Source organism: Schistocerca americana, chromosome 6 (assembly GCF_021461395.2).
Source record: "Schistocerca americana isolate TAMUIC-IGC-003095 chromosome 6, iqSchAmer2.1, whole genome shotgun sequence".
Lineage (NCBI taxonomy): Eukaryota > Metazoa > Arthropoda > Insecta > Orthoptera > Acrididae > Schistocerca > Schistocerca americana.
In genome coordinates this window covers 305,644,477-305,672,009 of record NC_060124.1, presented here as the reverse complement: position 1 = coordinate 305,672,009, position 27,533 = coordinate 305,644,477, and the positions used below count along the sequence as shown (strand labels likewise).

The following is a 27,533-nucleotide window of genomic DNA, read 5'->3' as shown; positions in this document are numbered from 1 at the left end:
CTAATAAAAAAACCATTTTAAACTTAAAAAAAATCATTAAAATTGAATTTTAGTACATACCTCTAACAAGTAATACCTGTTCATTGACTTCATACAAATGATGGCGATTTTTTATAATTTTCTGTAAAAGTACTTTTACATGATCAACTTTTTGCCACTGGTACCAATAAATTGATTAATTAGAGCTTAGAATGATAGGAAAGTGGCCTCACAATTGATTGGTTGCGGGGTTCAAGAACTAAATAGAAAGTCAATCAGTCCACTTTCATGGAATTGTCCTTGTGGAGTTATTAACATCAGCCAGAAATCTGATCAAATTGTTACAGTGTAGTAGCAGTAGCAAAACTGAGGCAGTGAAAGCAATACTGATGTCAGATACAAGAAATAGCTGTGTGTGAGAGAGGGAGGGAGGGAGGGGGAGGGAGGGGGAGGGGGGGAGAGGGGGGGGGGAGGGAGGGAGAGAGGGAGAGAGAGAGAGAGAGAGAGAGAGAGAGAGAGAGGAAAAATGGTCCTCCAGGCCTCATCTGCGGCAGCTGGCACTCCCCCCCCCCCTCTCCCCCCGCCAGCACTTCCCTCCCTGGTAATGGAATAAATAAGTCCTCTAGCCGGGTGGTGATGAGATACATAATAGTAAAAGTCAAAAAACATAATGAACACCAGTTGCACCAAGAACTGTAAAATGAAATGAGAAAAATAATCAAGTTGGTAGGTGGGACAGTGCAGTCGAGTGTCACCCGAGGCTCAGCATTCAGCAGATGTCCTTCCCAAACCCATCTCATCTCATCCGATATAATTAAAGTGTGACACATGGGAATAAAGCCCACTCTCTTGAAAGAAACAGAAAAAACTGTTCAACTATTTTTCATGATCAGCTAAAATCAAGGATAAGGAATCCTTTTGTCTTACTTTCCCCAGTGTGCTTTTTGAAGGAGCACTCTAAATAAACTAAAATAGTGTGTGGCACAAAAAAGGGCTAAGCACATCTAAAAGTAATTAAAGACAGTGCAAGAGTGATTGTGGAGGAGGTAGGGTTGAGAGTCTTTAGCTCAGCATGCAGCTGAAGACACCCCAACAACCCCATACCAAAAGCAGTTTCAAACATTAGATCTGAGAATAAGTCACTTCCTCAGACAAAGCAAAGAACCAGTTCAACTGTCCATACATCACCTGCCAAAATTAGAGGCAAAGAATGGAGAAGACCTGGATTGGTGTAGGGTACTTGCAGAAGTGGACATTCCATCTGGCTGAGGCTACTGTCAGTACAGCTCCACAACCACAATGTATAGGTAGTTCATTACACATGAGAAAAACATGGACTAATCCAGCATTATAGATGTGGAGATGACAAGGGGCAATGGATTTCTTCCGGAAGGAACAGAAGGAGAGAGACAGGCAGCAGACGTCTCATTGACGAGAGAGGAGTAGAGGTCTTACTTGCATGTGCAACACACACTTGGGATCATCAAAGTGAATGTTGGGTGAGCAATCACTTATCTAGCTATACGGTCATCCAGTTCACTCCACAGGATAGTCACATGACTCAGGATCAAGAGAAAGACAACTTAGCAGCAAGTATGACTATGGTCAGAGAGAATACCGTGAATAATAGATACCATAGGGTGACATAAGGGTCATTAAATGTCAAATCATCCACAAATTTTGTGTGACTAAAGTTTAGGAATTCCTATGACAGATCTGAAAATTGTCCATAATTTTTGCAGTAGAATATTGATCTCACTCCCCAAATGAAAGAAGATACTGCGGTCTTTGAAAGCCACTTCCTAACAGACAGAGAGATTCATTTCTTTTGTCTTACATTGCTTGTTTTTATAAAGATGATACAAAACCACTGGCTACCAATCAATTCATTTTTCTCCAATTTGCCACCTTTGAAATTTGTTCTAACTTTTACAGTATCATTAGGAATCAATGTAAAAAAAAAAGTTTCGGAGAAATAAAAGACAATACTGAAAATGCCTCAATAAAAAACAGTTGACTGCAGTAAACAGTTTGTGGGTACAGTGAAATCAATTTTCATTCACACCCTGATAGTAATAACTGTGGTTTTTACATAATATTACTAACTGCTGACTTAAAAATTTTTAGCTGCCAAAACTTTTCAGTTTCACTTAATAATTTCTGATTCTGCAATGTATATTCTGAAAAACAAAGATTCCTGATTTTTTGTGGTTTCTATCAGTTTACTGTAGTTTATTGACACAAATGAAATATAAACAGTGATGTACATAAAGTTATCTACATTTTGAAAATATTGGAAATATTTCCTTGTTGTGAAAACGTTTCACTGCGAGAAAAAATTTACCAACAGTAGACACTGATCAATGATCAACAATAACACCAATAATAAAAATGCACTCCAGTTATGAAGTATAGGAGATTTTTTATGGTCATGTTGATTAATCAGATTTCTGCCAATAATTCGCGTCTTTCCTGCTCGATATTTCAACTGTGTGACTCACAGTCTTCTTCAAGTACTCTCCGATACTGATTCCAGTGTGGAACGAGTCCGTTATTTATGCCTGCATTGTATTAGGTGTGCCCTCTGCGGTCCGCACCATGCCCGGTGCTCTGTCCGCGATGTATGCCAACTGCAAAGGGAACGCCTGACACAATGTAGGCATACATACCGGACTTGTTCCCCACTGGAATCAGTATCGGACAGCACCTGAAGAAGACTGCGAGTCACACAGTTGAAATATCGAGCAGGAAAGACGCGAATTACCGGAGAAACCTGATTAATCAACCTGACAATGCCTCGCTGGGAAAGCCTGAAGTATTACATTAGAAGACTCTACGGGCAGGATATGTATTTAAATATTAGAAAGCTGGACAAGCTTCGACAAAGGAAGGGAAGACTGTTCAGTTCTCTGTTTCATGCTGCGATTACGAGAAGACGACGTGGTTCCAGTCTTCGCTAGAATTAAACATCACGTCAAATCCAGAGCGGCCAACAGAATTAAACAATGAGTGAGCTTAGCATTGGTTAGGGAGAGAGCACGTGACATGCGCCACCAACTTGATGCGATATCCAGAGAGTTGCTGCCTCTACACATTTTTATAGCAAATTCTCTAACCAGACATGACTGGGACCGAGTTGATGGCAACTCTTCGTAACTAGCGGAGTGCATGAGGCAGAAATTGGTGGGCTGCCAACTAGCCAAGTTTCAACATCTTAACAAGGTGCAACAGAACGAGAACGCTCACAATGACGTCAACCTGAGTGAGATGGAATTGGGTGCAACTACCTTGTAAGTATTGAGCAAGGGTCTCAATTTTGCAGTTACCCACAGAAATATTCCTGTTGTGGCCTTCATAAGTGCAGTGGAGCAAGTGGCCCTGAAACTACCTGCCAGTGAGGCTGAAGAAGTCCGGCAAAAGACGTGTAGGGCGCTCACTAAAACCAAGCTGCCCAAATCAAACATCTCCAGTGACGAGAGGTAGGCCAACAAACAACTCCAAGAAGATGACAGCATTGTGGTGTTACCAGCAGATAAGGGGAATGCGACCATCGTCCTACAGAAGGCAGATTATGACAATAAGGTGCGACAACTTCTAGACGACACGGCATGCAGGCCAATAGAAAGGGACCCCATACACAAGGTGGATAAGAAGACCAGGGCTCTTCTAAAGGAAACTTGCCTTCCACTGCTCAACACCTTAAAAAGATGCTCTCGCCATATGTGGGGAAGTGTGCCCATCACATTCGCAACTCAGAGGATTTCCTACAGTGCCTCAGGCAGCTATGGATCTCAGTCTCTGACATTATGGTCAGTTTCGACGTGGTCTCCCTGTTCACTCCTGTACCACTGAATCATTTACTTGAGCTGATCGAAGAAAAGTTCGATGGTGCTCTCCTGGGCTTATTCAGACACATACTGACTTCGATGAACTACCTATATGTGGGTCAATTCTACGGGCAAATGGTATGGGTAGCAATGGGCAGCCCGCTCTCACCAGTGGTGGCCCACCTCTTTATGGAAAGATTTGAAGAGGACACACTTACATTGGTCCCAGATCAACTGAAATGCTGTTTTAGATACGTGGATGACACCTTTGTCATATGGGCCCACGGGAGGGAAAAGCTCGATGTTTTCTTGGATCACCTAAACTCATGCCACCCTAATATTAAATTCACCATGTAATTGGAGAAGGATGGACTACTCCCTTTCCTAGATGTACTAGTTAAGAGGAAGGGAGATGGTAACTTCAGTCATGGTGTTTACCGCGAACCCACTCTCACCAACTTGTACTTGCAAGCTAGCAGTTGCCACCACCCGGCACAGAAAAACGGTGTACTCAGAACACTGGTTCACCAGGCACAAACTCTGTCAGATCCGGATAATTTGGTGACGAAGATAGAACATCTAAAATCTGTGTTCTACAAAAGTAGACACTCTTCTCAAAATGTTCCAAAGGCAATGCGCCCTGTTCCCCCACCAGCGGTTCCTGAAGAGATACAAGAAGAAACGCAGAAGGTTGCACATTTGCCATACGTTAGGACGCTATCTGCCAAAATCAACAGAATTCTCCTCAAACGTAACATTAAAAGTGTGCTACATCCACCCACCAAGATTAAGGCTCTGCTATGGAGTGTGAAGGATGACCTGCATCTACAAAACCAGGTGTTTCCCACCTGCCATGTGAATGTGGTATGGCATACATCGACCAGATGACCAAGACCATTGACATCAGGTGCAAAGGACACCAAGGGCACACCACACTGAGGCAGGCAACCAAGGCAGCGATTGCCAAGAATTGTTTAGAACTCAATCATTCTATGAAGTATAATGATGCCACGATTTTAGCACAAACAAGATACTGGGACAGAGTCATCAAAGAATCTATTGAGATTAAGGTCGAGGAGAATCTCATTAACCGGGACACCGGTTTCCAGCTGAGCTCGTCTTGGAACCCAGCACTCGATCTTCTGAAGACGCAATGTAGGCAACATCCACATCCCAAGGGACACAAGTATAAAGATGGAATTAGAGATAACAGTTCAGTACATGTAACAAAGGACGTACGTGAAATGGTGCGTCAGAAACAGACACAATACCTGAGGACTTTCTTACGAGTCGCGAGCGACAATCTGAACATAATCGGCCTGAAAATAACACTGCCGCCTGCCCTGGGGCACAAGAACCTTGAACAGAACGCCTAACACGGCACACCACAGTAACAGAATGTCCTAATTCATAGAAGGTCTCAAATGACGACAATTGGAAGATAAAATATCTAGTGCAGCTTGGATGCCATTCAGAACTTAATTCAGCTATATTGACAACAGATAATAACCAAAAAGTACCCACACAGCATTCGGGACAGCTGCGGCTATAAGAAAATGCTACAGCCATTGCTATTGGTCGGCGCAAACCGTGGGCAGAGTGCCAGGCATGGTGCGAACCACAGAGGGAATGCTTAGCACAACACAGGTATAAATTCCAGACTCATTCCACACTGGAATCTGTATTGGACAGCAACTGAAGAAGACTGCGAGTCACACAGTTGAAATATCGTGCAGGAAAGGCGCGAATTACCGGCAGAAACCTGATTAATCAACGTGACAATGCCTCGCCGGAAAAGCCTGAAGAATTAAATTTTTTACTGTTTTAAATTTACAATTTTATCGTATGCCATTTATTCTCATTAGGTTGGCAACATTCCTCTGCTGTTATAAACATTCTTTGTCCTGTGAAAGTAATCAATGCTCATGATGTCCCTATACATTAGTGAGTCTATGGATAGTCTTGAGCAGTATTGTACGAATACATAATTTTCCATCTTTCAAAGCTTTTATTAACAGACTGAAAAAATATTGGCATATTATTTTACTAAATTAAGACTATAATTATAATGTCTAGGTTAAATAATTGAAGGCTGCTCAAGCAGAGAATGTTCTCAGAGATGTTACATTGCACATTAATGTGAAGCTTCCCCGACAACTAATTCTGAACTAAATGAAGAAGAGCAGGGGTTATTATTATGGTGATCTTTGACATTAGATCAAGTGTACTAATGTTCTAAACACAAAGGAATGCATTTACTAAGACTCTCACTAAACAAAAAGCGATTTGCTGGCCCTTTCAGGAGTAAAAAAAAAAACAAACACTGTCCAACTTGCAGAAGGATGGTTACAGAATATAAGGAAATGAAGTAATTTCTTCAGAGGATACCAGTGGAACTGGAACGAGGGGACTTTGAAAAGTCCGTGCAAAAATAAAAACTACTCACGTGTTTGGGGTAAACCTTTTTTATTTTTCGTCATCGTCTCCTTTTAGACTTATACACTTAGTCCAACACTGTGCTAATTTGTTGATCCCTTCTGAATAATAGGAATTGTCCAAGTCTGCAAAATAGCTATTACTTGCTGCAATCACCTCCTCATTTGAATAAAATCTTTGTCCCACCAGACATTTCTTCAAATTGGGGAACAAATAGTAGTCCAAGGGAGCCAAGTCTGGAGAATAGGGGGGATGCGAAATGAGTTGGAATCCCAGTTCCATTAATTTTGTGACAACTGCTGAGGTGTGTGCTGGTGCATTGTCATGATAGAAAAGGACTTTTTTGCGGTCCAATTACCAGCGTTTTTCTTGCAGCTCGGTTTTCAAATGGTCCAATAACGATGAATAATATGCACCTGTAATAGTTTTACCCTTTTCCAGATAGTCATCATAACCTTTCCATCCGAAGGAATGGCCTTCGCCTTTTTTGGTGCAGATTCTCCCTTGGTAGCCCATTGTTTAGATTGTTGTTTGGTCTCACGAGTATAGTAATGTATACATGTTTCATCCACAGCGACGAAACGACGCATCAAGTCCTGCGGATTCTTCCTGAACAGCTGCAAACCATCCTTGCAACACTTCACACAATTCCGTTTTTGGTCAACTGTGAGCAATCGCGGAACCCACCTTGCGGATAGCTTTCTCATGTCCAAATGTTTATGCCAAATATTATGTACATGTTCACTCGAGATGCCCACAGCACTAGCAATCTCATGCACCTTAACTCTTCTGCCATCCATCACCTTATCATGGATTTTGTCAATGATTTCTGGAGTCATAACCTCAACAGGGTGTCCAGAATGTACACCATCACTTGTGCCCATAAGGCCACTCCGAAAATTTTGAGACCACTTATAAACTGTTCTAATCGAAGGTGCAGAGTCACTGTAATGTTTATCAATCTTCTCTTTAGTCTCCTGAGGTGTACTGTCTTTCATAAGCTAATGTTTAATTACCACACGAAATTCTTTATCGCCCATTTTTTGACAATCACTCGACTTCCTTGATTCACACGAATGCCAAACACAAAGAAATAGACCAATATGGCTGAAACTTGTTGTGCATTCTTTCCACAGATGCTACTAACTAAACATAACCTCAATACATGTCAGTGGTGCTATCTCAAGGACTTTGCATGGACTTTTCAAACGCCCCTCGTTCTATCCAGCCTCTAAAAAAATAAATAAATAAAGTACACACAAGTTTAACAAATTTGGGACTGTCTCCAGCTAAACATATACTGGAATCTGCAACAGAGGCATTACAAAACAAATATTCATGTTATACAATGTTGAATTAAGAAATACGTGCAAGAAAACTATGAACATGAACAGACAGTAATCCACTTTGAGAAATTAATGGAACAAATAAAAGACAAACTGAAACATTCCAATAATCCAGCAAATAGTCAACTTTTGACTCTTGTGCCAGAGGCTTGTGCTCAACAACAAGTACGTGAAATGTTGCAAGTATCTGAAAATTTGGTATGTCAGGCACATACCAATATTACCAGAGGAAACAGCTGACAGAGTAACAAATTTCTATTTGTATGATAAAAACTCTTGAATAATGTCAGGAAAGAAAAACAAAGTGAGTGGCAGGAAAAATGTAAATGAACAGGTCGAAACAGTGTGTACTAGCAGGAGCATCTGGTACTCATTTCTGTTTGTGTGTGCACCATTCATCAAAATATTCAGTTGCTACTACATACCATTAATCTTTCTTTAACTTCCATTATCTAAATGGGAGTAATAACTTGCAACATTAATCACAGAACCTGTATGCTTCATCTCTGTGACAAATGTCCTACATCCCTCCTTCACGAATATCTGTAAAATCAGATATAAGATTTTGAGCCTGACATAAAAGTTTAATACAGCCAGTGGGTTTCAATGGATAGGATGCACTTGGTTCCGTTACAAATTTGTTAATTGTTGGTAAAGAAGCCAGAGAAACTTGCACCTCATTCCTTAATTGCAAAATCTCCGTGTAATTATTTGAAAAGGAGGAAAGAAAATCTTCAAGTTCTTTAATGTTGATGGACTTCAATGAAAATTTCCACTTTGTTGTGCAAAACTAAGCACAGGGTTATCCCTGGAATAATGGCAGTTGTAGTCTTCACACAGTTTATGTACTATATGAAAGACCACTGTCTGCAATCTAAAAACCTCTGAAATTATTTCTGTTGATTTAGAGCATGATGTGGCCATGGTTCAACAGATGCACAACACTGTATTGCAGTTCTTGAAACAAGACAGTGAACTGCCTGTAAGTGATACTGAATATTTCAGGTGGGTGTGCTGCCCAGCAGAAACACTGCAAGAATGTTTTTGAATATATGTAATCACCATTCACATCATTTGCTTTGGGCCTTTGTCTCACTTCAACACAGGGTCAGCCTAGTTACTATGGAATTGGCGATGTTAGTGTCAGAGGGTGGCTCGATGCCATTCCTGTCGCCAATTTTGAATATATTCAATCATGAACATAAATTCAAAATTAAATGCACATTGTCATTTTTTGCGACTAGCAATGGTAAATCTCCCTGTGATAGGACTGATGGCACTTTGAATAGGCTTGTTACAAAAGCAAGTCTGCAAAGACCGTTTCAGGGACAAATACTTCGTGCCGTGCGAGTTTTTCAATCCTGTCAAGAAAACCTGAAACAAATTTCAGTTTTCTTTATTTCAAACCAAGAACTAGATGAGGTTTGTAGTTGTCTTTCTGCACATTTTTACCTGCAAGAACTGTTCCTGGAAATAGATCCATCCACCAATTCTTAGCACTTTCACCAACTCAGATTGGAGCCAAACACTTAAGCTGTGATTCCAGCTTCAGTGTCATTTTTGCTTTCTCTCAAAGTGAGATGTTAATACCTGAAGCTCATTGCTATGGTGCTTTTGTGTGTGTGTGTGTGTGTGTGTGTGTGTGTGTGTGTGTGTGTGTTGTCTGATTCCTTCTGGTATCTAGATATTGTTTTGAAAGTGAATGATGTGGGAAGTGATGCAACAGTTAGATTTACACATCCACATGGGTCATCATCCTTTTACTGTTCTGAAAATGACACTTATATTCCTTTCTCCCACACTTTATGTCAGGTAGAAATCAGCACAATGACTGAATGTATGTTAAGACAAGTCTCTTCTAGATTGGTGGAAGCAAAATGGTTCTTATTTAACAGTAAAATGAATCTTCGATGAGACACATTACAGATCACTGTAAGGTGGTTTGAGGTTTTATTGTAAAACTGACCAACAGTTGACTTATAATATGCCTAATCATTGCAATTATATGTAAGATAAAACCGATTGCCTGCAGTGATTTGATTATGATGAATGACATATCTGAACAATATGTATGAAGGGCTTAGAGCTACATACTGATAAGCCATATCTATATAAACAAACACAAACATACACACAAAATTCAAGCTTTCGCAACAAACTGCAGCCTCATCAGGAAAGAGGGAAGGAGAGGGAAAGACGAAAGGAAGTGGGTTTTAAGGGAGAGGGTAAGGAGTCATTCCAATCCCTGGAGCGGAAAGACTTACCTTAGGGGGAAAAAAAGGACGGGTATACACTCGCACACACACACATATCCATCCACACATATACAGACACAAGCAGACATATTTAAAGACAAAGAGTTTGGGCAGAGATGTCAGTCGAGGCGGAAGTGCTGAGGCAAAGATGTTGTTGAACGACAGGTGAGGTATGAGTGGCGGCAACTTGAAATTAGCGGAGATTGAGGCCTGGTGGGTAACGGGAAGAGAGGATATATTGAATAGCAAGTTCCCATCTCCGGAGTTCGGATAGGTTGGTGTTGGTGGGAAGTATCCAAATAACCCGGACGATGTAACACTGTGCCAAGATGTGCTGGCCGTGCACCAAGGCATGTTTAGCCACAGGGTGATCCTCATTACCAACAAACACTGTCTGCCTGTGTCCATTCATGCGAACGGACAGTTTGTTGCTGGTCATTCGCACATAGAATGCATCACAGTGTAGGCAGGTCAGTTGGTAAATCACGTGGGTGCTTTCACACGTGGCTCTGCCTTTGATCGTGTACACCTTCCGGGTTACAGGACTGGAGTAGGTGGTGGTGGGAGGGTGCATGGGACAGGTTTTACACCGGGGCGGTTACAAGGATAGGAGCCAGAGGGTAGGGAAGGTGGTTTGGGGATTTCATAGGGATGAACTAACAGGTTACGAAGGTTAGGTGGATGGCGGAAAGACACTCTTGGTGGAGTGGGGAGGATTCATGAAGGATGGATCTCATTTCAGGGCAGGATCTGAGGAAGTCGTATCCCTGCTGGAGAGCCACATTCAGAGTCTGGTCCAGTCCCGGAAAGTATCCTGTCATAAGTGGGGCACTTTTGTGGCTCTTCTGTGGGAGGTTCTGGGTTTGAGGGGATGAGGAAGTGGCTCTGGTTATTTGCTTCTGTAACAGGTCGGGAGGGTAGTTACAGGATGCGAAAGCTGTAGTCAGGTTGTTGGTGTAATGGTTCAGGGATTCCCGACTGGAGCAGATTCGTTTGCCACGAAGACCTAGGCTGTATGGAAGGGACCGTTTGATGTGGAATGGGTGGCAGCTGTCATAATGGAGGTACTGTTGCTTGTTGGTGGGTTTGATGTGGACGGACATGTGAAGCTGGCCATTGGACAGATGGAGGTCAATGTCAAGGAAAGTGGCGTGGGATTTGGAGTAGGACCAGGTGAATCTGATGGAACCAAAGGAGTTGAGGTTGGAGAGGAAATTCTGGAGTTCTTCTTCACTGTGAGTCCAGATCATGGAGATGTCATCAATAAATCTGTATCAAACTTTGGGTTGGCAGGCCTGGGTAACCAAGAAGGCTTCCTCTAGGGGACCCATGAATAGGTTGGCATACGAGGGGGCCATCCTGGTACCCATGGCTGTTCCCTTTAATTGTTGGTATGCGTGGCCTTCAAAAGTGAAGAAGTTGTGGGTCAGGATGAAGCTGGCTAAGATAATGAGGAAAGAGGTTTTAGGCAGGTGATCGGCGTGAAAGGAAATGCTCCATCGCAGCGAGGCCCTGGACGTGCGGAATATTTGTATATAAGGAAGTGGCATCAATGGTTACAAGGATGGTTTCTGGGGGTAACAGATTGGGTAGGGATTCCAGGTGATCGAGAAAGTGGTTGGTGTCTTTGATGAAGGATGGGAGACTGCATGTAATGGGTTGAAGGTGTTGATCTACGTAGGCAGAGATACGTTCTGTGGGGGCTTGGTAACCAGCTACAATGGGGCGGCCGGGATGATTGGGTTTGTGAATTTTGGGAAGAAGGTAGAAGGTAGGGGTGCAAGGTGTCGGTGGGGTCAGGAGGTTGATGCGAGTCAGGTGAAAGGTTTTGCAGGGGACCTAAGGTTCTGAGGATTCCTTGAAGTTCCGCCTGGACATCGGGAATGGGATTACCGTGGCAAACTTCGTATGTGGTGTTGTCTGAAAGCTGACGCAGTCCCTCAGCCACATACTCCCGGCGATCAAGTACCACGGTCGTGGAACCCTTGTCTGCCGGAAGAATGACAATGGATCGGTCAGCCTTCAGATCACGGATAGCCTGGGCTTCAGCAGTGGTGATGTTGGGAGTAGGATTAAGGTTTTTTAAGAAGGATTGAGATGCAAGGCTGGAAGCCAGAAATTCCTGGAAGGTTTGGAGAGGGTGATTTTGAGGAAGAGGAGGTGGGTCCCGCTGCGACGGAGGACGGAACTGTTCCAGGCAGGGTTCAATTTGGATAGTGTCCTGGGGAGTTGGATCATTAGGAGTAGGAGTAGGATCATTTTTCTTCGTGGCAAAGTGATATTTCCAGCAGAGAGTACGAGAGTAGGACAGTAAATCTTTGACGAGGGCTGTTTGGTTGAATCTGGGAGTGGGGCTGAAGGTGAGGCCTTTGGATAGGACAGAGGTTTCGGATTGGGAGAGAGGTTTGGAGGAAAGGTTAACTACTGAATTAGGGTGTTGTGGTTCCAGATTGTGTTGATTGGAATTTTGAGGTTTTGGAGAGAGTGGAGCTGGAAGTGGGAGATTGAGTAGATGGGAGAGACTGGGTTTGTGTGCAATGAGAGGTTGAGGTTTGCTGGAAAGGTTGTGAAGGGTGAGTGAGTTGCCTTTCCAGAGGTGGGAAACCAGGAGATTGGATAGTTTTTTGAGGTGGAGGGTGGCATGCTGTTCTAATTTGCGGTTGGCCTGTAGGAGGATGCTCTGAACAGCCGGTGTGGATGTGGGAGAGGAAAGATTAAGGACTTTTATTAAGGATAGGAGTTGACGGGTGTGTTCATTGGCTAAGTTGATGTGTAGGTGAAGGATTAGGTGGGTGAGGGCAATGGATTGTTCAGTTTGGAACTGGTATAGGGACTGATGGAAAGAAGGGTTGCAGCCAGAGATGGGAACTTTAAGTGTGAGGCCTTTGGGGGTAATGCCAAATGTTAGACAAGCCTGAGAAAATAGAATATGGGAGCGTAATCTGGCTAGGGCGAAGGCACGTTTGCGGAGGGAACGTAAATAAAACTTAATGGGGTCGTTGTGGGGGTGTTGTGAGGGTGACATGGTATTAGAAGGTGGAAAGTGTAACATGAGGCTGAAATGAAAATAAAAATATATGGGGAGAGATAAAGGTGAACTGGAAAGTAACTGGAGATCTGGTGTGAAAAAGGCGAAAAGGTGTTGGTTACAGCTGGGCTATGTTGGACTTGGGTTGGTAGACAACGATGTGCACAAAGATTAGGTGGTTGTGTTGCCGCCAAAACACGTTAAAGGACGGAGAAATTCGGGAAAATTTCAGAAAAAACTGCGTGTAATGTATTAAAAGGAGTGGTTTTGTGGTGGCAGATTATGAAAATGAGGCTAACAATTGTCTGATGAAGAAATAATGACGTTAAAACCTGTGGGAAGCGGCTAAAAATTATCACTGATGTGGGAAAAACGGAAACGGAAATAAAGCGAAAGTTATTAAAAATAGCCGAAATGGTTGTTTAAAAGGTGAAAGGAACTGTTTGTGAACTAGAAACGGTGGATTTTATAGCAGCGGTAGTGTTGAAAGCGGCAAAAAAAGAAATATATATATGATTTTTGGTATATATATCAAAACAGGCAATCACAACTTACAATGCACTCTCATGAACAAATTTACATTTTGTGCCATGTCATTATCTTTCACGAAGCACTTCATATTATAGTTTAATTTTTTTAAATTTATCCTGTTAAAAAGACAAAATTTAGATCCGAAGACACTTTTCTGTTTGCTGTTGCACTTCTTTGTTAGAAACAGAGGTTCCGATTTGTTTGTTCTCTTTTCAATCTTCTAAATAGAATATTATAGCCTCTCATTTCTCCATCTTCTGTTTTTTTTCTGTAAGATGTGCGCTGTTTGTGGAACATGCACAAAAATCGTTACATTTCATAATGCGGGAACTTTGAAAGAAAAAAAAAATTTCTTTTCAAAAATTAATTAAATAAAAATAACCACATTTATATTTTACCAATAATTTTTACTTGAATCTATTACATCTCAGCTTATGACAAACCTACAATGCATGTTCCACAATTTTAGAATAATTTGTATCGAAACTGGTCATTTTAAATTAGTTTCAGAATTTTCAAGTGAATTGTGCAGCACATTACACTTGATTTCCTTACTATGAATATAATTAAGATACTATTACAAAAATTGCAAAAAATCCATGACGACATATATCAAACAAGTGTAAAAAGTTTTAACATGATACCTCACACATGAGTGCCATGACCCGGATGATTTGACATGGAATGACCAAAAAGTAACACCCAGTAATAACCTGAGGACTGCTCACTCAGCCACTGCAAATAAATGAGTGGTCGAGAGAGGTCTGTTAAATAAAACATAGAGCTGTGTTAACAGCTATCAGAAGTTTGTAGAGCAGGAGATGAGGTACTGGTGGTAGGAAACCTGTGAGGGAGTACTATGAGGCATGCTAGTTCAGTCAACCTTTGCCTGCCAAAGGTAAAGGTCACAGATTCGAGTCAGAATTTGGCACACAGTTTCAATCTGCCAGCAAGTTTCATGAAAGCTAGCTCTGCTAAAAACACTAAGCGTTCCCAGGAACAATACTGTCCCTGAAAATAAATATATAGGGTTTAAGAGCTGCCAATGTAATTGATGGTACATCCTTATACTTCTGAAGAACCGAGAGGAACAGACATGACAAGGTCAAACTTAAGAAAAATTTTAATATTAACTAAGGAGCGCATGGGAATACACAGGGAGCACATAATAAAGGGGATAGGTGGAGGTTCCAGTACAAGGTCGCAAAGTGCATTCCAACTGGGAAACACACCTGAGGGCACTGTACGAAAAACGAATTTCAAAACTCAGATGATAAGGAAACTATCATATGGCAAGTGTGTATGTGTGCAAGAACTGGTACTGCCTGAACTGAAGAGGAAATATCCCCACTTTGGCAAGCAAACTGTCTATAGGCCTAGTCCGGCAGCTTGTTACTCCACAATGATATTCTGGATCCAGGATGCTGAAGGGGTGGTTGTGCTGTAAACATTGTAAACATAGCCTGGTTGGTACAAGACTGTGCTCCATTAAATACAGAGTATAGTAGCATGATCCACACCATAAGAAATGCAGGCTAGTAGGCAGTAAGGTCTCGTATCCAGCTATAATCCATACAGCAAGATGGGAGCTCTGACAACTGGCAGCACAGCTGCCAAAATTTGAAAATGAAGTGCAGTGGGCCAGCAACTGGTGGGGCAGGGTGACAGACCTTCCCCTTCCACCATTTGGCAGCCAGGGCTACAGAGCCTAACAATGCCACACGATTCATTGCAGCGTTCTATGGAGAGCTGTAATTTTTGATCAAATGTTTATTTCTCATATGCCAACAGTGTTTGGCTCCTTAAACAAACACACACAAACAAACTTTCAACATTAACAAGGTACAGCACAATGCACAAATGTTACGTATAACATATAGAATGAAGACATTACTTTTATTTTTAGAGAAGGAGAACGGAAACTCCAAGATCATCTGATTTATCATCTCTCATGACACCCACACAAGCTCAAGTAACTTTGCTTCAGTGGTCCCCATACCACGATATTTTGTATGGATTCATCTCTTATGCCTTCTTCTATGTTCAACATTGCAATCTCTTTCAGATTGTGGTTCCGACATTCTTCCAATCGCCTGGCATTATTTGTCCGACAGCGCACTTACCAGCCTCTCTATCCCTGGCAATGTAAAGGTTTTATTTCACTTCACGACATCTGCTTCTATTTGAACCCAGACAAGTTTCACAGCATCATAATTGCAGCACTACAATGGAAGACGTATAACTTTGTGATCATGGTTCTCTGCTAACATATCAATTACAAAAGTGTCATCTGCGGCTTGTATCATTTCGTGTCAGTCAAGACCACGACCTCGAATATGGGAGGGACAGGGAATTCAGCCGTCACCTCTTCAAGGGCCCCATTCTGAAATCTGTCTTAAGCAAAGTAGGGAAACAACAAAATTCAAATGGCTCTGAGCACTATGGGACTCAACTGCTGTGGTCATAAGTCCCCTAGAACTTAGAACTACCTAAACCTAACTAACCTAAGGACATCACACACATCCATGCCCGAGGCAGGATTCGAACCTGCGACCGTAGCGGTCGTGCGGTTCCAGACTGTAGCGCCTCTAACCGCTCGGCCACTCCGGCCAGACGGGAAACAACAGAAAACATATCTGGACAGGTAGATATAGATTTGAAGCATCATCCTTCTGAATACAATATAGTAAGTTAACCATTGTGTTAACTCACCCCATTAAGTAGGTTGAGACCACTACTTGGAAAGGTTTTCTGAACATAGAGGAATGTACGAGACGAGTGTCGGCTTTGAACAGCAACACAGGAAATGTGACAAACACAGTAAACATTACAGCAACTACTATATAGCGTGATGTTATTTCTGCGATTTTATAAAACAAGCTAAGCTACAGATCAGTCTGGCACCACAAGCACATTTATTTAGTTTCACACTTATTAGCTTCACCAACTCACAAGCAAATTGTTACCTTCCAACCTAACTTATACCTCAGACAAAGCCATAAATCAGTCTGCCACCACAACCAGTTTTTTATGCTTTTACATTCATCAAGGACAGCTTCACCAACTAACAACAAAAATGTGAATATATGCACCAAATCATGTAACAGCAGCCATTAACATTACGTCACTGCCCAAAGCCAACGACACATATCAAACATTTCTTTTGGCACGGTTTTGTTTCTTTGCGAGGTTTGAATACTGTTTCTTAAGCTTAACAGTTTAATGTATGCTGATCACAGAATGAAGGCTGTTATTGGTTGTTTTAGTTGCTGGTGAATCTTACATGTTGTATGACTGAGGTCTATGAAACAACCCAGATGATTCACCAGCAGTTAATGTAAACTGCATAGTGTAAACAAATGTGGCATGTGTATGTTGTCAATTAGGATGAGGGCACAGAATGGTAAAAGCCTACTTTTACAAGGTGGATATTATTTACTGACAGTGTCTTACCATCAGTCAAATTCTGGTGAAGGACTAGTGAAATAGCTGCTGCAACAAAATCAAAACTTCTCTGATCAGCAATAAAAATTAAATTTTACAAATCACCTGCAAGCATATATTTCTACTTAACAAGCCACTGGAAAAGAAAACTTCTGATATTCATACACAACAAATGATCCATCCCACTATGGAGAAGGTGGAAGAGTAACGCAGAAACTCACTGCGATCATAAATATCACTGTAAAATTTAATTGCACATCTGATACAGGCTCACCAGAATAAGAAGTAGAAATCACGTAGTGGCAGTCAAAACTAAAAAAACTCGGCGCCAAAATTCATTCGGGCAAGAAGTGTTACAAACAAAAGGTTTAGTGGCTGCCTTAAGTGAGTATAAAAATGGAAGCAAAATACAGTAACGAAAATGATATAAACGCACAGGATGGTTACTTTCACATTTGTTTCATTTTTAATGTTTCCAAACACTGTACAGAAACAAGCCGATGCAGTGAACTGTTTAGAAATGTGGTACCATTAGTTTTCTTGGTAACTCATATGTGTGTGCATACATTTACAACAGCAACAGTTAAGTGGTTATTGCCAAAATATTTGATGAGTTTGATATAAACACCAACGAGTATATGTAACTATTAGTCATAGCGGATGGGGGCTTACGGCTTTTAAATGTGCGATACCCAACAATTCATTGAACAAAGGCAAGTTTTAATAAACTGTACGTTTTATAAATCGTGTTGATTTCATACACATCAATCCATTCCTTTAAGCAGAGAGATTCATCTAAATCTACATTATACATAAAAGATAATCAAGAAATTTCACATTTTCTGACATATTCCTCTAGACATTGTGCATCACGCTAACATGTTACATGCCTTGCGAACTGGCTGTTGATGTAGTAGTTCACGGTGCTGGAACTTTGTGTGCCATCTTTTCTAACGTGTTTCAGAGGCAAGCCTCGCACGGCACTGGTAAAACACCGAGCAAAGCGTGCAGATCTCAACAACGTAGTCATCCTCAACAATGCTTACAAAAAAAGGTCCTTACAACCCACGCCGGCTTTCGGCAATCACATTAACACAACATTCTCATCGAATATCGATTGTTTGGAACGACATTGGATCGATAAGAGGAAGGATCGATACCTATATAAATCGGAAAAAAGACGGATAATCATCAAGATTAGTTGACTGACTATCTTTCTCGAGTTTTCAAACCACGGATGTCGTTGTCGGCCGTGGTTAAACAGCCAATCTAAGTACCCGTTCGGTTTGTGCTCTATAGCACTGCCAGACCTCTTGCTCACTTCAGTTTTTTTCCTCTTTTGAGATAGGAGCAACCTCAGTTTCTTCTCAACGTCACCGCAGTGGTTTTTTGTATCGAGTCCTGTTTCACCCACGTATTTTTGTAGTCAGCTCAAAAAAATGAAATGATCGTATGGCATTACTGGCCGGGAGACCCCGGACTCTTCGGCTACCTGGTGAGAGCCTCTCCATTTAATCCCACTTCGGACCCTCGCGATGGAGGTGAAATAAGATGAAACGATGAGGACGACATGAACAATAAGTTTCGGAGTGTATAAAATCTCTAACGCGGCAATAAAGTGAACCTAGGACCCCGCAAAATAGAGACAGTGACGCTAACCACTTTTTTCCGGACCTCCTTCCACCCCGAATACGAGCTACGGACTGTCAGCTCAACATCTCATTCATTACGATGGAAACCTGATGCAATCTTACAAGCAATCAAATAGATAGTTGAGCAACACAAAATGAAAACCATACATTGTCGGTATGGTACTGATGTTAGCTGATAATGTACGTATGTAGTGTTAAATTTCAAAATAATGTGTACCAGTATTTATTGCCTGCAGTGTTCAGTAGTGAGAAATTAATGACCATTGTAACACTACCTTTTATATTGTTACTTATTGGTAACTCCTTTGTAGAACTGTTGTACACTACGAATAAACCGAATGAGATTGGTATTTCAAACAGACTGACCTTGTATTGAAGAGGATGAAGACTCCAGTCTACATCCAGCCTTCCTAATTTAGGTTTTCGCTGGTTTCCTCAGGTACTTCAGGCAAATGCTGAAATGGTTCCTTCTTTAAGGCCACAGCCAACTGTTTGCCCCAGTCTTGTCGAACTACCACTATAAGTGCATAAATGCAGGTATATAGACGAATTGTATACACTCTAAGACAAAAAATCACGCTCCATGAAGGAATTATCCGAATGGGACGGAAATTCGGCAGATATTATGTACTGACAAACAAATGATTAAAATTTCTGAAATATTGAACGATTTATTCAGGAGAAGGAGTTTCACGATAACGCATTGGTCCACCTCTGGTCCTTATGCAAGCGTGTGTTCGGCGTGTCATTGATTGATAGAGATGTTGGATGTCCTCTTGAGTGATATCGTGACAAATTCTGTCCAATTTGCGTGTAAGGTCGCCAAAATCTCGAGCTGTTAGAGGACCATGTCTATAGTGCTCCACACTTCTCAGTTTGGGAGAGATAAATAAGATCAGTCGACCTTGCTGGGCAAGGTAGGGTTTGTCACGCCCGAAGACAATCAGTAGAAACTCTCGCCGTGTGTGAGCGGGAATTAACTTGTTGAATTGTAAGCCCAGGATGTCTCGCAATGAAGGGCAACAAAATGGGGCGTAGAATATCGTCGACATTTGCTGTGCTACAAGGGTGTCACGGATGACAAACAAAGGGGTCCTGCTATGAAAAGAAATGGCACTAGTGGTTCATCACACCTGGTTGTCAGGCCATATGGTAAGTGACAGTCAAGTTGGTCAGCAACTAATGTCCGCGCTATTTCCAGTTCTTCGCCGGTCATCAGGGCTCAATTCGAAGTGTAATTTATCACTGAAGGCAATTCTAGTCCAGTCAATGAGATTCCATTTCGAAAACTTCTCTGTAGACACCTCGGACAGTGGTGAGTTATCAACCCAACCCAGATGGCACAGTAAGCCGGTTTCAAACTTGTTTCCAGATGTAAAGTTCAAGTATATAAGCTTGATCAAAGCTGGAATATTCAGGCCTGTTAGTTGGATTCAAGCTACAAACATCAAAGTTGGCAGAGTCCAAGCTATATTTCAAGCTTGACTTATCAAGTTTGGCTCCAGCTGTATCTACACACGTGGAATACAGTCTGATATTTACAGCTTGTTTTAAGCTATATAATTATTAATTTGAATTTATTGAACCTAATTAATTAAATAAATATCAGAATGGAAATGGTGTGAAAAAAATTATCAAGACGTATGTTTAAAATTTTTTATTTTCAAAGTGTTTAAAATTGTTTTATTTTAAAATTTAATTATTCTGAAACCCCTCCGGCGCCAGCACACAGACCAGAGCAGGATCAAATATCACTGACATCTGCCGGTATAATGATCCTGTAACAGGTAAAAGAAAATGTTAGCCATACCTAAACATAAAAAATGTAAAAAGTTGAAACTGATCAACCTAAATATAATTTATGCCCCAGGTTAGCAAAATAACTTCAAACTCACTGATGTAGTAAGAATCATTAACTAGTATAAACGTCACTGAGTAAGCAGCTGCTTCTGGTGACTTCATTCCAAAGAGTTTTAAAGTAATTTGAAATAACTTTTTGTTTGAAATTTTTAAAGTAAAGATGACATATGGGCAATTTTGCGATGACTTCATGAAGAAGTCACACATCACTATTTCTAATAGTTTCAGGGCCATTTAATCTGAATTTGAATTATAAAGAAACAATTACTTGAAGTCATATACACCTCATACTGTAAGCTTATAAGGAAACTACCGTTTAGAAAAATGTAGACTTTTATTCTACCCACAATTATTTTTTGGCGAGTGAATCGGAATCAAAATGAAATAAAAGATGAAATCGAAATGAATTTCAGAAATTACCAGTTCAGTGGAACTGAAATACAAAATAACAAAAAAAGGCGACATTTTAAAAAGGTAAAATAACATTAAGTTTTAATTTATTGGTGCCACGCACTAGAGAGCTAGTTTAAAATGACCTCTTTTTGCTGAACATTTTATAATATGTATTCTTAGCTGGTAATCCATTTCACTTTCACCCAGGCTCAATTTTTCTATGTAAAAGAATATGATATTTCTTTACATTACGTAATAATATTTAACATTTCTAGTATTAACGTACCACCAGAGAAAAATGCACCAACGTACCTGTAATACACCATATATCCTCTTCAGACCCAGTGTAGCAGTAAGGCAGGAGACGCCACACACTTACCGAACTATTTTCCAGTATAAAACAAACTTCACAACAGTCAACAATCATTAACGCGCGTCACAAAGGTAAAATGGCCGTAAACCTAGCAGAGTCAGTGCAAGGCTTCGACCATAGATATTGGTTAGTATCTATGGTCGAAGGTGCAAGGCTTATGAACGCTTGTGGCGCTTCCCGTGGACGTCTATGGAAGCTATGCTGTGCGCGCATCTGCTGTACAGCCTTCCAGGGAAATTACAGTTTATTTCAAGCTTGGGAAAATTATTTTAATTCAAGCTAAATTTTTACAGCTTGATGTAAACTGTGTAACAGGTTGATTTTTCAATCTCGAATTTTCAACTGAACCTAAACTCAATATCCACCTTGAAATAAGCTGTGTAACAGGCTGATTTTTCAATCTTGAATTTTCAACTGAACCTAAACTCAATATCCACCTTGAAATAAGCTTGAGTGCTATCTGGGAACTGTCACCCACCACACAGCCTGACAACCAGGAATGATGGTCAGGGGCGCTGTTTCTTTTCGTAGCAGGACCCCCTGGTTGTCATCCACGCAACCCTAACAGCACAGTAGTACGTCGACGATATTCTACACCCCATATAGTTGCCCTTCATGGAAAGCCATCCTGAGATTACATTTCAGCAAAATAATACCTACCCACACACGGCAAGAGTTTCTATTGCTTGTCTTTATGCTTGAGAATCCCTACCTTGACCAGCAAGGTCCCCAATAGAGAATGTTTGAAGCATTATGGGCAAGGCCGTTGTAACAGTTTGGAATTTTGAAGATCTAATGCGTCAGTTGGACAGAAGTTGGCGTGACGTCCCTCAGGAACTGAAATACAAATAATGCTATAAAGAATACCTACTTGCATAAGGCCCAGAGGTGGAGTTGCTCAATTTGTGAAGCTCTTTCTCTTGAATAGATCATCCAGTTTTTCTGAAATTTCAGTCATTTGTTTGTAGATTTATGTAAGATCTACCGATTTCCATTCTGTTAAGATAATTCCTTCATGGTGATTTTTTTTTGTTTTGTTTTGTTTTTGTCTTAGACTGTATTAATGTGTTAGAATACTGTGCAACTACATAAATACCTTTTCTTACAGAATAAACACATGAGCAGAGAATACAATTGTGTATTATGATTCATGAAAAACATTACAAATGAATACATTTATAAACTGAGCTGACAATTATGGTAGCACATAATGAAAGAATGACACAGAAAACACTATGTTGTCTAAACTCGCTGTTCAAGAAGAAGGATTAAGCATGCCGAGATAAATGATTACAATGAGATAATGATTGTGACTGACAGGTGGTAACAGAAACTCATACAAAATAGTAAGTACTTTCGTTGTCATAACAGGGTGAAGCCTGGAATATGTATAAATAATAGTATGCTGCATAAAAAAGAAGTTAATTAACTGAGGTGCATTTCCACCACAGCTGATTGTGTCAGATATTTATATAGAGGCAAGGGATTGTCCCACCAATTAAGTTTGTAAGGCGACAGGTAAGTTGGCCAAAAGGAGATTTATGGGAGATTTTGTTAAGGCAACTTGTAAGTCAGCCTATGAGAGAATTATGGAGGTATCTGGAATTTTAAGGCAATGTCGTTACTGCAAATATGCAAGGATATGTTAGGGATCAGAGATACACATTTGGTTAAATATGAAATACAGAATTAACAAATAAAGGCCACAAATAAGACTTTATATAGTACATAAGAGATATTCATTATCATGTCACCTTACATAACACATATATAGAGGAATGTAATGCACTTAACGGAGGTCATAACTGCACCAAAAATTAAGGTTAACTCATTGACAAACAATTCACTTAGCCTCATGACAGATAACACATTTTCATACGAAAGGGCTTTATTGTCACTAAATATAATATGAGGAGAATATTGTGAGATGTTGGGCCACAGTTGCACACAGAAAAACACATTAATTACAATCCATTCCACAAAGCTTAAAGCTAAGTAATAGGTAAAGCCATAAACACATGATGGATTTGAGACAGTAACTAGGGATAACAGAAAATGACAACATAAGGAAAGGCTCTCTAACTGTTGAATAAAAACAGTAATAAATTACACTGGTAACTGATTTTTCATTCAGGTTATGTGAACATCATTGGCACTGATTTGATGTGCAGAGTAGTGTTGTTTCAGAATAACTATGAATCACATTTGTATATATAAGGAACTCATAAGACAAACTACTTTTCTTAAGAGAAATACACAGACAAGATGTAAGAAGTTATAGAAACACTGAATGACATGCCAAAAGGTGAAGTTTGTAACTGTCAATAGCAAGATTTGTTAATGAACAATGGTTATTTACATTATATTTTGATATATGAAACAACTGATGCAGGCAGTGTATGCTGCAGAATGTGAGGCAAGCAAGCTAGGGTGAGAGGTAAGTTGAATTTAAAGGACAAGTGAGATGGAGGCAGAGAAGGGAACTCGTATGACTAATGAGCAGATGGTGCTACTGGCGTCAGCTGACACGCCTGCAGGCTTTAAGCACGAGAATGAAACCAACATTTCTGAACTGCAAATTTAGATTGCAAGGTTAATATAATAGTTGAAACACATGATATTGGTTTATGTCACTGAATGATGGGTACATTGTTAGTAGATGTATTATCATAAGCTAATGTAATTTATTTCAATTTTAAAAACATTTATGTAAACTAGGTGACAACTTATTGATATTATTTAATAATTTTCATGTAACTGTGTGCAAATCCTCTATGTCGAATTAGGAAATGTGAGGAAGCAATTGGAACAATGAATCTGGCTGCAGCCTGAGAAAAACGGACCTCAATCAGCACTACGTAAGGCTGCAGATGGCAGGATCACGTTTAAACGCCGCTGTTGCTAGTCTGTACACCCCAGTTCCCAGGTGTTGTGTAGGTTAAGGAAATCCTCTGTCTCCATGTCCATGAAAGATAATGATGTGTAAAAAGTTTATGGAATAAGGAAGTTAAAGAAACATGTGCAAAACCTTAAGTAATCTGTCTAAAGGTAGTCTTTGACATAAAATTCGACCATGAAAATGATGGAAAAAATTTTACAATAATGTTAAGAGGAAAGCACTACACTGAGAAATCATTTAACAGTCTCTTTACATGAAGTATTTTACAAAAAATGGACCATTAAGGTGACGGAATATATTACACTGAAGCGTCAAAGAAAGTGGTATAGGCATGAGTGTTCAAATACAGGGATATGTACATATGCAGAATATTGCCATATTCTGCATATGTACATATCTCTGTGTTCGGCAACAACTGTATAAAACACAAGGAGTGTCTGGTGCAGTTGTTAGATTGCTCACTGCTGCTATAATGGCGGGTTATCAAGATTTAAGTGAGTTTGAACGTGGTGTTACAGTCAGTGCATGAGCGATGGGACACATCATCTCCAGAGGGATTTGCATATCAATGAAGCTCCATTTCTGAATGAGGAAAAGTTTCAGCTTGTGACTATTAAAGGGATTTTCCCATACGAGTATGTGGATAGTATGGCAAAACTCAAAGAAGCCAGGCTATCCAACATAACTAAATTCTCTAGAAAACTCACAGGTGATGCTATAATGGATGCATAATATGAGAATGCCATGAATATCTGGTAGGAATTCAATGTCTCCTCCTTAGGAGAGTATGCACGGCTTTACATGGACACAGATGTGTACTTCCTTGCAGACGTTGCGAGAAATTCCAGAGTCTATGCATGACCACATATTCTCTAGATCCCAGCTTTTATTACATGGCATCTGGGTTGTCTTGGGATGTAATACTCAAGGAAACAAAGAGCAGCATCAAATTATTGACAAATGCTGACAACTTCTTTTCTTTGATTGAGGGATCCATGGGGACTTTGTCAACATGTTCATGGGTATCTGAAGGCAAATAACCCACAGATGGGTGATAGGTTCAATACATCCCTTGATTCGAGTTATATAATGTACTTGGATGTAAATAACTTATACAGGAAAGCCATGCAACAATCACTGCCAGTTAGTGAGTTTTGATGGGTGCCCAAAGACAAAAATGCAAGGAATTAGGTGGAAAAATCTTTGGAGGGGGAGTGGGTATGGCAGCTGATTCTGACGAAGGGTGTGGAGGCAAAACTCACATACCCTATTAGTTCGCTGCTGTGTCCAGAGCAACTAGTTTCACAAGGAGGCTCCACCCCAAAACTGATGATAACTCTGGGGAATAATCAGAGATAAATTATTCATTATCAAAGTCTCAAGCAATGTCTCTGCTTGGGGATGGAGCTGGATAGAATCACTTGGGCTATCTTCTTCAAGCAGTCCCCCATAGTGGAATGAGTATATTGATTTGAATACAAGAAAGAGAGCATCTGCGAAGTGTGACTTTGAGAAAATTTTTATAATTAATGAATAACTCAATATATGGTAAAAAATTGAGAATTTGAGGGAACGGCATGAAATTTTGATTAGAACCAAATGGGATGGGCTTTATGGCATAAGAAAATGTATTTCCAGACCAAATATTAAGCAGGTCAGCATATTCAATAAGAACTTCATTACTGTGGAGATGGCGAAGATACCAGTGGAGTTTACAAAACCTGTTTATGAGGGGATGTGCATGCTAGACCTGTCCAAATTGCACTTGTATCGCTTTCATTATGAGTTTGCGAAAACTCATTTTGCAGATTCTAAATTACTTCATACAGATACAGATAGCTTCATCTACTGGGTGACGAGCTGCAGTCCATATGAAGTAATGAGGTACCATGGTAATAAATTCAACTCGTCCTTACACACAGTCGATAATCCTTTTGTTCCACAGAACAAGAAGGTTATCAGCCTTATGAAAGACAAGGTGAATTGATTGCTATTTGTGCAGTTTCTAGGTCTACATTCTAAAGTGTATGCGTTTCTCATATTGGAAGGTACCACCCAGAGGTGGGGTAAGGGTGTGCATCATATGGCACCGAGAGCCCTCTGTATCGAAGACTATTTGCAGTGCCTGTACAGCAGTGTTTGCAGTGTTGCATTGCAGCCGCCGCATATGGTACAGAAACTAGTAATCAATTGAGAGGACAAGAGGTATTCTTTGTGCTGCAATTTAAAATTGCCCTGTCGTCTCATGATTTGTAATAATGAGACTGAAACTCTCCTGTGCTCACACTACTCACTTGTCATGAGAGAAGGGGTGGGTAACTCTGATTGTGTGAGAGTGACACAGTGAGGGAGTGAGTGAGTGAGTGAGAGATAGAGAGAGAGAATGCCTGCAGAATAGCAGTATGACCCTTTTATCACAGCGTAAGTAATTTGTGTGTGTGTGTGTGTGTGTGTGTGTGTGTGTGTGTGTGTGTGTGTGTGTGTGTGTCATGTAAATATTTATTTATTTACATGTACAAATGCATACATACACACACACACACCATGTGTGTAAAATATATATATATATATATATATATATATATATAGGGAAACATTCCACTTGGGAAAAATTTATCAAAAAACAAAGATGATGTGACTTACCGAACGAAAGCGCTGGCAGGTCGAAAGACACACAAACATACACACAAAATTCAAGCTCTCGCAACAAACTGTTGCCTCATCAGGAAAGATGGAAGGAGAGGGAAAGACGAAAGGATGTGGGTTTTAAGGGAGAGGGTAAGGAGTCATTCCAATCCCGGGAGTGGAGAGACTTACCTTGGGGGGAAAAAAGGACAGGTATACACTCACACACACACACACACATATCCAACCGCACATACACAGACACAAGCAGACATTTGCAAAGGCAAACAGTTTCGGCAGAGATGTCAGTCGAGGCAGAAGTACAGAGGCAAAGATGTTGTTGAAAGACAGGTGAGGTATGAGCGGCAGTGACTTGAAATTAGCAAAGGTTGAGGCCAGGCGGATAACGAGAAGAGAGGATATACTGAAGGGCAAGTTCCCATCTCCGGAGTTCTGACAGGTTGGTGTTAGTGGGAAGTATCCAGATAACCCGGATGATGTAACACTGTGCCAAGATGTGCTGGCCGTGCACCAAGGCATGTTTACCCACAGGGTGGTCCTGATTACCAACAAACACTGTCTGCCTGTGTCCATTCATGCGAATGGACAGTTTGTTGCTGGTCATTCCCACATAGAAAGTTTCACAGTGTAGGCAGGTCAATTGGTAAATCACATGGGTGCTTTCACACGCAACTCTGCCTTCGATTGTGTACACCTTCCGGGTTACAGGGCTGGAGTAGGTGGTGGTGGGAGGGTTTATGGGACAGGTTTTACACCGGGGGCGGTTACAAGGGTAGGAGCCAGAGGGTAGGGAAGGTGGTTTGGGGATTTCATAGGGATGAACTAAGAGGTTACAAAGGTTAGGTGGACGGCGGAAAGACACTC

At 40.7% G+C, this 27,533-nt stretch overlaps 1 protein-coding gene across 1 annotated transcript in view; it reads right to left on the bottom strand.

Moving 5' to 3' along the window:
- LOC124619313 (leucine-rich PPR motif-containing protein, mitochondrial) overlaps positions 1-17,963 on the bottom strand; it is a 200,162-nt gene extending 182,199 nt beyond the window's left edge. The window contains exon 1 of the mRNA XM_047145621.1: positions 17,737-17,963. Within this exon, the coding sequence (XP_047001577.1) occupies positions 17,737-17,876 (140 nt within the window). The 5' untranslated portion in view covers positions 17,877-17,963. The remainder of the gene's footprint in view (positions 1-17,736) is intronic.
- Positions 17,964-27,533: the final 9,570 nt, after the last annotated feature.